This window comes from Ornithorhynchus anatinus, unplaced genomic scaffold, assembly GCF_004115215.2.
Source record: "Ornithorhynchus anatinus isolate Pmale09 unplaced genomic scaffold, mOrnAna1.pri.v4 scaffold_93_arrow_ctg1, whole genome shotgun sequence".
NCBI classification, from domain to species: Eukaryota; Metazoa; Chordata; class Mammalia; order Monotremata; family Ornithorhynchidae; genus Ornithorhynchus; species Ornithorhynchus anatinus.
Genome location: NW_024396943.1, coordinates 1,805,279 through 1,822,420, shown reverse-complemented (window position 1 = coordinate 1,822,420; position 17,142 = coordinate 1,805,279). Strand labels below are relative to the sequence as shown.

The following is a 17,142-nucleotide window of genomic DNA, read 5'->3' as shown; positions in this document are numbered from 1 at the left end:
GACACCATGTCTCCCTTCAGTTATCACCCCATCTCCCTCCTACCATTCCTCTCCAAACTCCCTGAGCAAGTTGTCTGCTCCTGTTCCCTCCACTTTCTCTCCTCCACTCCTCTCCTTGACCCCCTCCAATCTGGCTTCTACCCCTTCACTACGTCGAAACTGCCCTTTTGAAGGTCACCAACAATCTTCTTCTTGCTTCTACTCCATCCTAATCCTCCTCGACCTCTCAGTTGTCTTCGACATTGTCGACCACCCCCTTCTCCTGGAAACGTTATCCAACCATGGCTTCATTGATACTGTGCTGTCCTGATTCTCCTCTTATCTCTCTTTGGCAGGCTTCTCCTCTCCATCCCATCCCCTAATTGTAGGAGTCCCTCAAGGCTCCATTTTGGGTCCCCTTCTATTCTCCATCGACACCCACTCCCTTGGAGAACTCATTCACTCCCATAGCCTCAGCTACCGACCCTATGTAGATGATTCCCCAGTCTACCTCTCCAGTCCTGATCTCTCCATTCTCTGCAGTCTTCTATTTCCTCCTGCCTTCAGGACATCTCTACTTGAATGTCCCACCAACACCGCAAACTTAACATTTCCAAAACAGATTTCCTCATATTCCCACCCAAACCCTGTCCTCCCTGTGACTTTCCAATCAGTGTAAACAGTACCACCATTCTCCCTGTCTCACAACCTATAACTGTGGCGTTATCCTCCACTCATCTTTCTCAATCAGCCCACATATATGGTCTGTCACCGAATCCTCTTGGTTCAGCGTTCAGATCACTGCTAAAATCCACCTTTTTCTCCCCATCCAAACTGCTACCATATTAATTCAAGCAGTTATCCTATCCTGCCTTGATTACTGCATCAACCTTCTTGCTGAACACCCTGCCTCCTTCCTGTCTCTCCCCCAACTCCAGTTCATAGTTCACTCTGCTGCCCAGATCAGTTTTTCTGCAATATGTTTAGTCCTTATTTCCCCACTCAACAATCTCCAGTTGTTGCCCATCAACCTCCTCATCAAACAGAAACTCCTTAACATAGGCTTTAAAACCCTCAATCACCTTGACCATTCCTACCCTACCTCGCTGATTTCCTACTGCAATGCAGCCCGCACACTTGGCTCCTTTAATGCCAACCTACTCACGGTACCTTGATCTGGCCTGGCCTGGCCTGGCCTGGCCTCTGGCCTGGATCACCCTCCTCTTCATAATTGACAGACATTCACTCTCCCCACCTTAAAAGCCTTAGTAAAAACACATCTCCAAGAGGCCTTCCCTGACTAAGCCCTCATGTCCTTTTATTCCACTCCCTTCTGCGTCCCCTTTGTACTAGGACTTGCACCCTTTACTCACTCTTCCCGGAGCCCCATAGCAATTATGTACATATGTTTAATTTAATTCATGAATCTTTGTCTCCCCCTCTAGACTATAAGCTCACTGTGGGCAGGAAACGTGCCTACCAACACTTTTATATTGTACTCTATTGTACTGTATCAAGTCTTGGAAGGCACTCTGGCTTAGTGGCTAGAACATGGGCCTGGGAGTCAGAGGACTTGGGTTCTAATCCTAGCTCAGCATTTGTCTGCTGTGTGACCTCAAGCAAGTCAATTAACTTCTCAGTGCCTCAGTTACTTCATCCACACAATGGGGATTTAATACTGGTTCTCCTGGTACTTAGACTGTGAGTCCATGTGGGACCTGATTATCCAGTATCTACCCCAGAGCTTAGTACAGTGCATGATGCATAGTAAGCGCTTCATAAATCATTTTCTCTTCTTCTTCTCCTCCTCCTCCTCTATTGATATCTAAATAAAAAAATGATGGTATTAGTTAAGCGCTTACTATGTGCAAAGCACTGTTCTGAGCACTGGGGGATACAAGGTGATCAGGTTGTCCCAAGTGGAACTCACAGTCTTAATCCCCATTTTACAGATGAGGTAACTGAGGCACAGAGAAGTTAAGTAACTTACCCAAGGTCACACAGCTGGCAAGCGGAAGAGCCAGGATTAGACCCCACGACCTCTGACTCCCAAACCCGGGCTCTTTCCACTGAGCCATGCTGCTTCTCAAAATCTAACCAGTTTGGGTTTTTTTTTTGTTATTTTTAGGGGATGGACAAAGGCTTTTGAGAGAAACAGATTGTCTTTCTGTTCTGCAAAAGTTATTCAGGTAAACAAACTAGTCTCCAGTCAATATAGTAACAAGCATTTGTGAACTTAAAGAATTTTGATCCATTTCATTATTTGTTTCCTAATAGAGAAACTCTCACAAAATCTGAAATTGATTCCTCGAATGAAAGCTTCATGGAAAAATATCCCCTATGGAATGCACTGTGCAGTACTCTGGGTGCAGCTGTCAATAATCCTCAAAATGGTAAGTATAATGAATTTCCTACTGTATTTGTGGCCACTGAAATGTTTATAAGAAAAATGAGAAACCAAGTGAAGTGCTGACAGCTGAGATATTCCAGTGGCATGCCTGTACCAAGTCAAACTTTTACATGATTTGGTTTTGGTTTCTTTTCTTGTCAGAGGAAAATCAGAAAATTTGCTGTTCCATTTTGCCACATGTACAGACCTTGTTAGAAGTCTCTAAGAAGCCTGAGATAGTTTGTCCTCTTTGCCTACTTATTGGACTCACAGTGGCAGAAAACCGTAAGTATCAACTATTTCTTAATTGAGATACATTTAGAAGAACCATTCTCATGGAATAATAAGTATACTGGATTCCCTCCAATGCTTGAGTTTCTGTATGGTAAACGTAACCCAAATCATGGTACCAGCTTGTCAGCACTTTAAAATGTATGGTGCATTGACAATTTAAAGTGAAAGTTAAGTCATAGTGCCAGTATCACTTTGAAGGAGGAGTTTCAGGGAGCTTGAAAACAAGACAAGCTAGATGCATTTCACTCAAAAGTCAGGATAAATCCTGAATTAGAATGTGGTCAGAGCATTGGACCTACCTAGAGGCTTAATCAATCAACCAATCAATAGTATTAATTGAGCACTTCCTGTGTGCAGAGCACTGGACTAAGTACTTGAGAAAGTACAATGTAACAGAGTTGATAGACACATTCCCTGCCTACAGTGAGCTCACAATCTAGAGGAAAATCTAATTCCCAAATTGCTGCCAATGGAATTCTAAGGAAAAAACAGAAAATGAAAATACAAGTCCACTGAGAAGGGTGCATCAAGTGATAAAACATGCCATTACATAGGTCCCCTTTATTTAGGGTCTCTAGACCTTGAATACAACATTTTCTCATTTGCCTTTGAATACAACATTCCCTACTTTTCCACCTGTCATAAGAAATATTTTGCACTTTAGAAGAGGTTTCTAAAATAACCCAATCAATCCATCAATGGTATTTATTAAACATTTACTGTATGCAGAGCACTATGCTAAGTGCTTAGGAAAGATCATTACAATAGAGCTGGTAGTCATGATCACTCCCCACAAGGGACTTACAGTCTTTTTTAAAAAGAGTATTTATTTTTAAGGTATTCATTAAGCATTTACTATGTGCCAAGCACTGTTCTAAGCACTAGGGTAGATGCAAAGTAATCATGTTGGGCCCAGTCCGTGTCCCAAATGGGGCTCACAATCATAATCCCCATTTTACAGATAAGGTAACTGAGGCACAGAAAAGTTAAGTGACTTGCCCAAGATCACACAGCAGACAGTGGTAGAGCTCTCTGCAGTCATTACACAGTCTACAGATGCCTAGCAAAATTCCTGATGGAGCTAGTGTTGGAAGCAACATGGCATCGTGGATAAGCACGGTCCTGAGAGTCAGAAGGTCATGGGTTCTATCCTGGGTCTCTCACTTATGTGCTGCATGACCTTGGATAAGTTGCTTCACTTCTCAGGGTCTCAATTACTTCATTTGTAAAATGGGGATTGAGACTCTGAGCCCCTCATGGGAAAGGGACTGTGTCCAGTCTGGTTTGTTTGTATCTACCCTAGTGCTTAGTGCAGTTCCTGGCACATAGTAAACGCTAACAAATACCACAATTATCTTTATTATTGTTCATGTTGGACTGGGAGGAATATAGTTCTCTAATTCTCTTAGAATTAATCTAATTAACAATTAACAAGAATTAACAATCTAATTCTCTTCCCCTCTTCAAATCCCTACTTAAAGCTCACCTCCTCCAAGAGGCCTTCCCAGACTGAGCTCCCCCCTATTTCCCTCTGCTCCCTCTACCACCCCCCTTCACCTCTCTGCAGCTAAACCCTCTTCTCCCCCCTTTCCCTCTCCTCCTCCCCCCTCCCGTCCCACCCTCTCGGCACTTTACTCGTCCACTCAACTGTATATATCTTCATCACCCTATCTGTTTTGTTTAATGAGATGTACATCACCCTGATTCTATTTATTTGCCATTGTTTTTATGAGATGTTCTTCCCCTTGACTCTATTTATTGCCATTGTTCTTGTCTGTCTCCCTCGATTAGGCTGTAAGCCCGTCAAAGGGCAGGGACTGTCTCTATCTGTTGCCGATTTGTACATTCCAAGTGCTTAGTACAGTGCTCTGCACATAGTAAGTGCTCAATAAATACTATTGAATGAATGAAGAGTTCAAGGTTCCACCCAAGATGTGAATCCATGGAGAGGTGTCCATCTCTGGGGACAGGATATCTGCTTGCTCCTGAGCAGGCCCTAGGGGAAGGAGATGGCAGACCCCATTTTGGAGCCTTTTTCAAGCTCTTTTCAACAAAACAGGTGTCTTTTTATGTCAAGGAAACATTGCCTAGCAGCACAATACATTTGTTAGTCATTGTGACACTACTAGGAGAGTAAATGGTGAAGGGACAAGGTATATATGAAGTGGTTCCTAAAAAAATATATTGTTAGACTCTCCAATATAGGCTCATACACCCCAGAAAGTAACAAAAGCATAGGCTAAAATAAGTGAAATGAAAGAAATCTCCATCACTCAATCAGTTGATCAGTGGTATTTATTGAACGCTTACTGTGTGCAGAGCACTGTCCTAAGCACTTGGGAAAGTGCAATACAACAGAATTGGTAGGTATATTCCTTGACCATAAGGAGCTTACAGTCCAAAGAGGGAGACAGACATTAAAATGAATTATGGCTCTGCCGGAAGAGCTGTGAGACTGAGGGTGGGGTGAGTATCCAATGCTTAAAGGGTACAAATCCAAGTGCTTAGGTGACCAGAAGGAAGGGAGAGTAGGGGCAATGAAAGCTCAGTCGTGAAGGCCACGTGGAGAAGATGTGCTATGAGTAAGGCTTTGAAGATTGAAAGAGCAGTGGTAGTCAGTTGGATATGAAGGAGGAGGGAGTTCCAGGCCGGAGGGGGGAAGTGAGCAAGGGGTCAGAGGTGTAATAGGCAAGATCGATGTAGAGAGGGTAGGTTCGCATTAAAGGAGCTAGGCGTGTGGGCAGAGTTATAGTAGGAAATCAGCAAGGTAAGGTAGGTGGGGGAGAGCTGATTGAGTGTTTAAAAAAGCTGATGGGGAGAAGTTTCTGTTTGATGTGGAGTTTAGATAGTCAACCAATGGAGGTTCTTGAGGAGTGGGGAGAAGTGAAATTAACTCTTTTAGAGAAATTATCCAGGCAACAGATTGAAGTAAGGACTGCATTGTGAAGAGGGAGGAGCCAGGGAGGTCATCATGGAGGCTGATGTAGTAGTCAAGGCAGGATGTGTTTGGTCTTTGTCTCTGAACTCGATTGAATTCCAGTGGTGAGTTCTCAGTAAACGATGAATACCTTTGATCGACTGTGTTGGAATTTAGAAATTTGGCAGCCTACTGATTACAATAATATTGAATGGAGTCAATGGACTTCTTTGTTAAATAGCCTGAATTGGATCATTCCATTAATTTGCGCTGATGGGAAAAACATATTTTTCTAATACACAATAAATATTTCTTTAATTTATTCATATAGCTATAATTTATTTATATGTATGTAGTTTATTTACAACATTTCTACAAACTCTGTTATATTGTACTCTCCCAAGCAGTTAATATAGTGGGCTTTGCACACTGTAAACGCTCAATGAATACAATCGATTGATTGATTGATTGAAAAATACTTCTTTAGATGCACATGGGAAAAGTATTATTTTAAGACAAGAATTCTGTCCTAGAAATGTCAATGTACTTGCATGCATTTTGTAAATGGATGTAAGAATCCCTTTGCTTGATCAAAATATTGACTATTCTATAAATTTATTCCTGAAGCCTCTGTTCAGAAATTCTTCATGTCTATTGGTGGATTGGATATTTTGGCTGATGTTTTTATCAAGCTGGCTGGAGATGCATGTCAGAATATTTCTAGTGCTAAGGTGGCAGTAACTGTGACAATTACCATGGGTGTCTGCATTGCTGATAACCGTGAGTGATTCAAATACTTGCATGTACAGTATTCCAGTAATTCCATTTGGTAGGATTGTTCCACAGATCAATGCTTGATTTTATAGAGAATTGATTTACATGCAAATACTGTGAATGACTTATGATGTTTTATCAGTCATATTGCCATTCTCTTTCTGGGACCACAAACTCCATACTCTCTGCCTCCTGCTGCCACACCCGCAAACTCCCTAGGTTCCAGTGGGGTTGCAAAATTCCCCTGGCTGACCTAGGAGCCTGTTGGGGAAGAATTAAGTCCCCTGCCCAGTCCTCTCACCACCTGACACCCGTCTCCGTTTGGCCCTGGAAGCCAGCTACCTATGAATGGAGTCACCATCTTGCGGGTCCTTTTCCTTTCGATTCCTCCCCATCTGCTCCAAAAGCCTTGGAAACTATTTCCTGACAATCCCAACTCTAGGGCACGGAGGCAGTTGCTCCCTTAACTGCCCGGGATTGGGGCTTCTGTGTCCTGTTCCCCTGAGTTAATCCTATTCCCTCCTTAACTCCTCCCCCCTTTCCCCATCGCTATCAAAGGCATTAGCTGTCCTTTCTGACCCCAACTCGTTCATAACATCGGAATCATCTTAGATGCCTCTTTCTCATTCTTTGCCAACATTGAAATCATCACCATGACATGCTGGTTATATCTCAGTATTGTATCATGGATCATCTCCTTCCTCTCCATTCCTCCAGTTACTGCTCCAACTGCACTGTGTTCCCGGTTCACCTTGACAACCTTCTTGTTGGTCAGTCAGTAGCAATTAATTGAGAGGGGATGGTCTATCTACTGTGAGAAGAAAAGGGAAAAAACATCATGGCAACTAGCCACAACAAAAAGGGGCAAAAAATAAGTTTACATATAGTTGAGCAGAAAGAAACAGTGCTATGGTTCTTGGTAGCAGGAGGATGGAAAGATGAATAGATAAGGATGAATTACTACAATTAGAGAATGTGCCTATGCACCGAGGCGAATAAACCTAAGGGCTAAGGGCAGCTGTTGGGTGGACACAACCTGGGAAGCTTGCTTCATCAGGAAAGGCTTCCTGGAGAAAGTGAGATTTCAAAAAAGTGTGGCTCAGTGGAAAGAGCCTGGGCTGGTCATGGGTTCTAACCCCAGCTCCGCCGCTTGCCAGCTGTGTGACTTTGGGCGAGTCACTTAACTTCTCTGTGCCTCAGTTACCTTATCTGTAAAATGGAGATTAAAACTGTGAGCCCCAGGTGGGACAACCTGATAACCTTGTATCCCCGCAGCGCTTAGAGTAGTGCTTTACACATAGTAAGCACTTAACAAATACCACCATCATTATTATTATTATTAGAAAAGTCTTTGAAGAGGGGTAAGGCTATTGTTTGGAAGATTTGAAGGGGGAATGAGTTCCAGGCAGGGGGAACAATATGAGTGGGGGGATGGAGGCAGGAGAGCCTAAAATGGGACGCAGCGAACTTGGAAGGAATGGAGAGTGCAAGCTGGGGACTTAGTGTGAAAAGTGAGTGGGTAAGTAAGAAGGACAGAGCTTATGGCATGCTTTGAAAGCACCTTCTTCATTCATTCATTCAATAGTATTTATTGAGCGCTTACTATGTGCAGAGCACTGTACTAAGCGCTTGGGATGAACAAGTCGGCAACAGATAGAGACAGTCCCTGCCGTTTGACGGGCTTACAAGAACAAGGGGGCCCGGTGATGTCACTGAGTGTGTTAGGGCATGTATGTGGAGGAGCACTGTTTAATCAATCAAGCATATTTATTATTTACTCTGTGCAGAGCACTGTATTAAGCACTTGGGAGTTTAATAGCACTGTTGTATGCCATGTGGAAATATCTATCTCATCCAAAGCATGATACCAATCAGTGTGTCATAGAGACAGCACAGCTAAATACTGGGTGAGCAGAATAGCTCCTGAGACAAGCAGCCATGCAACAGCAACCATGTGTCTATTCCTCGCTGAAGATCGCTATCATTGAATGGTTCCAGATTTGGGAGAGTTTGAGGATTAATGATGAAGATGATGATGGTATTTGTTAAGCGCTTACTCTGCAGGGGACAGCGGTCCAAATAATCACATGGAGTCAGAAGAGGACCTGAAAAATTTCTATTTGGATTTTGTTTTTCACCCTGATGATTAAAAAATATGTGTGTCAATTTTACTTATGTTTAAAAATATTTTATACTACTAGCTCCTGGTAGTAGGATTCTAGCGAAGCATCAAGTTGTGCCCAAACTTCTGACTTTGCTGCTTTTGGACAGTTTGGATCCTGGAGAAAAAAATAGTGTTCTGTTTACCCTTGGGCATACCATAGTATCGTGTGGTAAGTATGTGTGTTATTTAATGGGTTTGACTCTATAGTGAGTAGAATACATTTTCCACTTGCTGTTTAATAATAATAATAATAATGTTGGTATTTGTTAAGCGCTTACTATGTGCCGAGCACTGTTCTAAGCGCTGGGGTAGACATAGGGGAATGAGGTTGTCCCACGGGGGGCTCACAATCTTAATCCCCATTTTACAGATGAGGGAACTGAGGCACAGAGAAGTTAAGTGACTTGCCCACAGTCACACAGCCGACAAGTGGCAGAGCTGGGATTCGAACTCATGAGCCCTGACTCCAAAGCCCGTGCTCTTTCCACTGAGCCACGCTGCTTCTGTTTATATACAGTATCTATGTATCTGCATATATGTGTTGAGTGTTCACTTCCTTCATAGCTTAAAAAGACACTACTGCCAATGAAGTTCACCTGTGGGGATGATAGATATAATAATAATAATTATGGTATTTGCTGAGTGCTTACTATGTGCAAAGCGCCGTTTTAAGCGCTGGGGTTGATACAAGGTAATCAGGTTGTCCCACATGGGGCTCACAGTCTTAATCCCCATTTTACAGATGAGGTAACTGAGGCACAGAGAAGTTAAGTGACTTGCCCACAGTCACACAGCTGACAAGTGGCAGAGCCGGGAGTCGAACCCATGACCTATGACTCCGAAGCCCAGGCTCTCTCCACTGAGCCACGCTGCTTTGCCGCTGCTGCTTGTGAGACAGGGAGGATGGTGGTGCTGTCTACAATGGTGGGAAAGTCATGGGGAAGGCAGGATTGGGTGGGAGTATGAAAAGTTTTGGTTTGGACATGGTAATTTTTTGGTGTTGGTGGGTCATTCATGTAGAGATATCCTGAAGGCAGGAGGAAAAACGAGACTGCAGAGAAGGAGTGAGATGAGTGCTGGAGAAATAGATTGGGAACCCAGCTGCGTAGAGATGGTAATTGAAGCCATGGGAGTGAATGGTTTCTCCAAGGCAGTTGGTGTAGATGGAGAGTGCAAGGGGACCAAGAACTGAGCCTTAAGAAACTACCGGAGTTAGAGGAGCCTGAAAAAGAAACTGAGAATGAGCAGCCAGAGAGATAGGAGGAGAACCAGGAGAGGACAATATCAGTGAAGCCAAGGTTGGATAATGTGTCCAGGAGGAAGGGGTGGTTGACAGTGTCGAAGGCAGCTCAACACTGCTCGACAGGTTGAGGAAGATTAGGACAAAGTAGAAGCAAGAAGATCATTGGTGACCTTTGATTAGGCAGTTTCTGTGTCATGAAGGTGGAGGAAGTCAGATTGGAGGGCATCAAGGAGAGACTGGGAGGAGGGGAAGTGAAGGCCGTGGGTGTAGCCAACTCACTCATGGCGTTTGGACAGGAATGGTAGGAGGGAGATGAGGCAATAATTGTGATTGTTGTCTTCTTTTTGTCCGTCTGTCTCCCCCGATTAGACTGTAAACCCTTAAATGGGTAGGGATTGTCTCTATCTGTTGTCCAATTGTACATTCCAAGCGCTTAGTACAGTGCTCTGCACATAGTAAGTGCTCAATAAATACTATTGAATGAATGGAGGGAGCCATGGCTTCAGAGTCGGGTTTTGTAGGATGGGGAGACCTGAGCATGTTTGAAAACAATGGGGAAGAAGCCATTGGAGAGAGAACAGTTGAATATTTGATGGCTGTACCATTGGCTGTGCATCTCTATGCAGATGCTAAGGATGGGTGTAAACATCCAAGGGCTCAGGAATGGGACTGGGACTGTAATTTGGTTAGAAAATGAAGGAAAAATGTTCTATGTGTTTTGTTAGCATTTTCAGCTGCAGATAACATGAGAGATAAACGATTTGATGCCAAATTACTGATGGGTTTGTGACTTGGATTCTAAGCATTATTCTGTAAATGATGGACTACAGAAGGATTACCATTCTTACCTTCCCTGTTGCCTTTAAAGAGATTGCATTTTTTACTCCCAACATCATTTCCAAGGGAAAATTGGGGTTCCACAACAAGGAATATGACATTGGTTTAGTGTTTATGTGATGTTTTGTGAACTGAAATTTGGTGACATCCAAGTGGTTGGTGGGCAGGTTTGGTGAATTTGTTTTCATGACAAGAAAGCATTAGCATGAAAACCTTTGTAATACTGTCCAAACTCTCTTTACCCCACCCCCACCTCTTTCACACAGCTGAGGAATTGTTTGTGCAACATCTTGCTAATGCTTCTCAAGAGATTCCTGAAACGGAAGAACGAGGAAAAGCTCTGGGTTCCTTGAAGAGAAACAAAAACATCCTACCTAAAAAAAAATGCGTAAGAGAAGAAGACGAGGTTTGCCTATTTGTTTCGAAGATTCTATATCCCCTTCCAAGGATGGTAGGGAAGGTCTAATCATTCTTTGCATGTGAATCATAATTTGGGCAAGGACAGAAAACTGAATTGCTAATTCTCCAGACTGTTCATTCTCTTATTTTCTGTGTAGATACAGTACAGGCTCTCATAATATCCCAGCTGGATTATTGTGTCAGCCTTCTCTCTGATCTCCCTTCCTCCTGTCTCTCCCCGCTCCAGTCTATTCTTCATTCCGCTGCCCGGATCATCTTCCTGCAGAAACGCTCTGGGCATGTCACTCCCCTCCTTAAAAACCTCTAGTGGTTGCCTGCCTATCAACCTCCACATAAAACAAAAACTTCTCACTCTGGGCTTCAAGGCTCTCCATCACCTTGCCCCCTCCTACCTCACCTCCCTTCTCTCTTTCTACTGCCCACCCCACATGCTCCACTCCTCTACCTCTCACCTCCTCACTGTCCCCCGTTCACGCCTATCCCGCCGTCGACCTCTGACCCACATCCTCCCGCTGTCCTGGAATGCCCTCTCTCCTCACCTCCGCCAAACTAACTCTCTTCCCCTCTTCAAAGCCCTACTGAGAGCTCACCTCCTCCAAGAGGCCTTCCCGGACTGAGCTTCCCCTTTTCCCTCTGCTCCCTCTGCTGCCTCTCTGCCCCCCCTTCACCTCCCCTCAGCTAAGCCCCCTTCCCCCCCTTTCCCTCTGCTCCTCCCCCTCTCCCTTCCCCTCCCCTCAGCACTGTGCTCATTTGTATATATTTTTATTACCCTATTTATTTTGTTAATGAGGTGTACATCCCTTGATTCTACTTACTGCGATTAAATTGTCTTGATTTGTCCGTCTGTCTCCCCCGATTAGACTGTAAGCCTGTCAGTGGGCAGGGATTGTCTCTATCTGTTGCCAAATTGTACATTCCAAGCACTTAGTACAGTGCTCTGCACATAGTAAGCACTCAGTAAATACTATTGAATGAATGAAGAGAGACATTCAAGGAAGGGAATCCAGGCCATTCATAAGGAAAGGCCAATTGGGCCAATTGCGCTAAGACCCTACTTCCTCTTTGGGACCCCACCCTCCTGAGGGATGGAGCTCTGGACAGCTGCTCTTGTTCATTCATTCCATCTTTTTTATTGAGGGCTTATTGTGTGCAGAGCCCTGTACTAAGTGCTTGGGAGAGTACAATACAACAATAAACAGACACATTCCCAGCCCATAACAAGTTACAGTCTAGAGGTAGGGAAACAAAAATAAATATAAATAAATAAATCACAGATATGTACATAAATGCTGTGGGGCTGGGAGGGGGGAAGAATAAAGGGAGCAAGTCAACGCAATGCAGAAGAGAGTGGGAGAAGAGAAAAGGGCCACTTAGTCAGGGAAGGCCACTTGGAGAAGATATGCCTTCAATAAGACTTTGAAAGGGGGGAGAGTAATTGTGCGAGAGAGGTGGACAAAGCCACTTATCCAAGTCCCCAGTGCCCCTTCTCTCTCCCACTGCTCCTCACGCGGGTAGCTCTCTGGGGTCCCCTGGCCGGGGAAGGTGGAACCCCCTAGGGTGAGGGGCCTGAGACCCATCAGAAGGGGTGGGGGGATTGGGAGGCAGCACATGTGGGTGGCCATGGGCCCTGAACCTCCTGGGATGCCCCTGAGAGGAATGTGGACCAAGATGAAACAATGACACTGTAGTTGGTTGTCTCTTAAGGATAGTCATGATAGTACATGCTGAAGTATAGGGCTAAATACTCCAGTGTGAAGGATTTAGTCTTAGAATGGGAGGTGATAATTAGGGCCCCTTTAACTTGGAGTCTGCAGTAGCTGGGAAAAACTTCAAGAGTGAATCTGCACCCAGTAAGTACTCAGTAAATACCCTTGATTGATTAATTGATTGATTGATTTAAAGTAGTCTGAAGGGCATCTGTGTAGCTATTCTTACTGTTGGAAAATGACCTGCCCAGCTTGAGATTCTGTCCAGGTGTGTGCAGGTGTAGAGTGTAAGCTCCTTGTGGGCAGGGATTGCATCTACCGACACCTAAGTGAAATATGTGCATCTGAAGGAAGTACTTTTCTGTTCCTCTGCCCTTTGCACATCCTGGCCCTGCTTTTGATTTGGCCTGTTACTATTGTGATTTTCCAGTAGTATTTATTGTGAGCCTACTGGTCATTCAGTCTTATTTATTGAGCACCGAATGTGTGCACAGCACTGTTGTAAGCACTTGGGAGAGTACCTTAGAAATAGCAGACCGACCCCTTTTTTTAAAAACTTGTATTTCCTCTAGTTATCTCCACTCATTTTCCACATTATGGGAGGGTGATGCTATGGAGAGCCACAGGCAAACCTGCCTCTTTGGAATTGTTTCTGTGGTGTCTGGCATTGCAGGAACAAGGCCCTAAAACAGATGGTGTGGTTGAAGATGCCTTGCTGAAAGACAGCGACCAAGAAGAGGCCCTTCCAAACCAATGTTCCGAGTCAGGTGCTCAGATTTGCCACATGCCTGCAAAGGATGAGCTCAAGAGTCAATTAGAGAGTCCTGGAGAAGATGCCGCAAGTGTTTTTTGTGGCAAGCATGAGCCAACTGGAAGGTAAACCATAACCAAGGGTAATGCAGTGGTTACATTTACTTCAGACTAGCCATACCTTGTAAATGCAAAATCCAGATTAAATGAAAATTCAGTGATTTTTAGCAGTGAGTGATATAGGGGATAGGGAACCTACCTGGCCCCTTCCTCTTGCCCACCAAAACCCCTAGAATTCTGACATGATTGAGCTCATGAGATGAGTCTGGACCATGCAGAATCCAGAAATTGAGGAAGGAACCTTGAGCGGTCACCTGGGCCACCCTTTCACAAAATCCTCCACTGGCTTTCCACGTCTCTCCGCATGAGATGACAGCTCACTGCTGTCTTCATCGCTCTACACCTTCTGGCAGGCAGTGTGTGTCTTGTTAACATTGTTCATTCCCAAGTGCTTCGGACAGTGCTTGGCTCAGTGACTGCCTATGATTGTTCGATTGTGGTTGGTTATGACCCTCTCCGGCCTTCTTCAGATGTTTTGTGGCTGGACAGGCTTTCCCCATTGGCTTGCCCTTTTTCTCCTGAAGTGTACTATCTCACACTGTCCTTTCTGACTTCCACTGTCATTTTACAGGATCATTTGTCGAGGGTCACTTGGCCTTCCAAAATGTTAGCCATCATACTCAGTTTTTTATTGACTGTAAATTTGATGAGCATTCTCACAATTCATTCATGCCGAGCTTTAATCGAGATATTAACTAGAACCATCCATTATGTCCTTTTAACGTACTGTCCCTTTGCTCTTAGTGAACGTGTGTTTGACCACCCAGCTCCGGAAGATGAAACTAGAGTGCAGCAGCCACCGAAGGAAGGTAGAGTAGCAAATGTCATCTCTCCTCTCTGTTAAGGTTAGCTGGAAATTTGAGGGGAGAAAGTAGGTCCACTCTTCACCACCTCCAGTGGCTGTTTCAGCTCTTACCTCCCACTGCAGATGGCTCCGTCACCCAGAACCTTTCATCTTCTGAACTGTAGCCTTTAAACAACAGGGAGACTGGATTGGTAGTTGAGAGTTCAGAGTTAGGAATGTTTTTTCAGGGTGAAAAGCCTTACCACAATGGCAAGAAAGTTTTATTCATGGGAACGTTGAAGAAGTTTGAAGGGAAAATCATTTTTGTCCCGATCTGATGTCATTATGTTCCGAGTTACTCGATCAGTCAATCAGTGGTAATTATTGAATGCTACCATATGCAGAGAGCACTAAACTAAGTGCTGGGAAATGTAAACTATAATGGAGAGATTAGGCACCTTTCACTGCCCACAAGGAGGTTACAGTCTAGAGTTGAAGACAGACCTCAAAATGAATTAGGGCTATGTACCTGAATGCTAGAGTTGGCCAAAGGGATGGTATGACTCAAAGTGCTGAGAATTGAATTGGGGAAAGCAGGTCGAAGGAGGAAGGATTTAAGGAGGGATTTGAATGAGGGGAGAGCTGTGGTCTGTCTGATGTGGGGAAGGAGGGAGTTCCAAGTCAAAGAAACTGGGTGACTGAGGGATTGGAGGCGGGAGACTCGAGAGTGAGGTACAGTGAGAAGGTTGGCTATGGGGTAATAAGGAGTGTAACATGGGGAATAGAAGGTAGAGAGAGCAGTTAGGTCAGAAGGGGCCAGATGGTGGAGAGCCTGGAAGCCAATTGTATGGATGGTTTTGTTTGATGTGAAGTGACACAGTGAGTCAATGGAGGGTTTTGAGTCAATGGAGGGTTTCCAGGATAGGAGAGATGTGGTCCAGGCGGTGATGGTTTGGGAAGACGATCTGTGCAGCAGTTTGTAGCGGGGTGGAGTGGTACTTATTAAGTGCATACCATGTGCAGAACACAGAACTAGGTCCAGGGAAGCATACACAGGTGGAATTAGACATGGTCCCTCACACAGTTCTCTCGCATGTGTCAATAAGATATTGAAGGGAAATGAGTGGGGGCAGCCATGCTGGTTGCAGAATTGCTGGCAGTCCCTATTCATCATCCCCTTAGGGGGATGATGCTCCCTAGCATTGCCCACACTGTGCTCCTTTAAAAAGGAATTGTCCCTCCTCGTACTTGCTCTGCAGAGGCAAGTCTCTCAGCCATTACGACCATCCGGGTGAGGGGTAGGGGCAGGTGGATGGACAGACAGATGGACGGCCCGAGAGGTAATGCAAATATGCAGACTGAGAAAGCCTTTCATTTTACATGTTTACGTAATGATTACAGAACAACCCGAGAATCCCTGAAGAAGGTGCAGAGAAAAAGTAGCTTCCATTTTGACTCCAATAAAGAAACCGGGAAACCATTGGAAGTGAACTTCATGGTCTTACCCAGGAAGGTAGATTACAATGCATCTGGCCTGAGAATACTACAAGTTAGAGAAATTAAATGATATGTAATTCCCGAAAGCATTTTTTTTTGTTTGTGTGTCTAGAGATTTTTAAAATAGGTAACTGTTCTTCATTTTAAGTGAGTTTTGTCATATCGATCCCAGTTAGTTTTACTGCATGATATTCAAATGGGGGTCAGTGATATTGTTTCCTAAAGGATTTTATGATAGCATGATAGTTCTGGAGTTCTATGTTTCGCTTGTTCAAGAAGCAGGCCGCAAAGTAAGAAACACACAAGTATTGGCTACTTTTTTAACTGTTGGTTTTAGAATTTGCCTTTTGTTTTTCCTAAGATAAACGATTAAGGAGGGCAGAGGTACTAACTGTTATAGTAGGATTTTTGATTGTTAAAAAATGTTCTGTGAATGAAATAATTTGTGGAATGTTAAAAATATCCTTTTTCCTAAGTCAGTAAGAGCCTAGCTTACTATCAAAGAGTGAGTTATGTACCAGGGAAGAACATAGCCCATTGTTCCCACATCGTTGTGTCGTCTCTGGCCCGCTATACGGAAGAGAGTGTAAGATACCTTGATCGATAAAGTGAAAGTTTTTCAGTAATTTAAACGAGGTGCCATTATTAAATAAAAAGGTTTGTTTTTTTCCCAAAAATCTATTGGAGTGGTCCTACTGAGTATTTATTTGCTCTTGAGTCTTTTCTGGCTTGCAGGAACTGTACCCGTTGGACTTGGCCCCACAGCATTATATATCACTGGTTCTCTTAAATTTTCATTTTCCCATTCCTTTTATTCTGTGGCCTCCCATCCTTTCTGGTGTCCTGGCTTCATCACTGAAATACATACACACAGCATTATTTCTCTTCCCTGACTTGAGAAGAAAAGCCTTTAATACACATAGGCTCAGGGCTCCTAAAGGAAGAATTGAAAGTGTCACCTGATCCCAAAATACCACAGACTCCGTATAGATGATTCCACTAAGCATGCTCTGTTGGCACGATGGTGTGGGGAACACAGCTGCTTCTCTGAAGGATGGTGCACATATTCCTGTGTGTCACACTTCCCTGAGGAATGTAAGAGGACATACCTTGGGGACTTTGGTTACAGATGAGATGTGACCCCTTTCTGAGTTTCTGGCTAAAACGAGTAAAATGGCAGCCACCACCTCCCTCGAATGGACTATGAGTGAAGTCTGAAGCTTTTGCAGTGAAACGAGAACTCCCCAGTCAGTTGAACATCAAGCATC

The 17,142-nt window shown here is 44.1% G+C and overlaps 1 protein-coding gene across 1 annotated transcript in view; it reads left to right on the top strand.

Annotated features, from left to right (window-relative positions):
- LOC103166503 (telomere repeats-binding bouquet formation protein 1-like) overlaps positions 1 to 16,545 on the top strand; it is a 29,022-nt gene extending 12,477 nt beyond the window's left edge. The window contains exons 6-14 of the mRNA XM_029057377.2: positions 2,108 to 2,168; positions 2,257 to 2,372; positions 2,531 to 2,653; positions 6,207 to 6,359; positions 8,555 to 8,686; positions 10,864 to 11,003; positions 13,397 to 13,599; positions 14,338 to 14,402; positions 15,779 to 16,545. Of these exons, the coding sequence (XP_028913210.1) occupies positions 2,108 to 2,168; positions 2,257 to 2,372; positions 2,531 to 2,653; positions 6,207 to 6,359; positions 8,555 to 8,686; positions 10,864 to 11,003; positions 13,397 to 13,599; positions 14,338 to 14,402; positions 15,779 to 15,798 (1,013 nt within the window). The 3' untranslated portion in view covers positions 15,799 to 16,545. The remainder of the gene's footprint in view (positions 1 to 2,107; positions 2,169 to 2,256; positions 2,373 to 2,530; positions 2,654 to 6,206; positions 6,360 to 8,554; positions 8,687 to 10,863; positions 11,004 to 13,396; positions 13,600 to 14,337; positions 14,403 to 15,778) is intronic.
- The last annotated feature ends 597 nt before the right edge of the window (positions 16,546 to 17,142 follow it).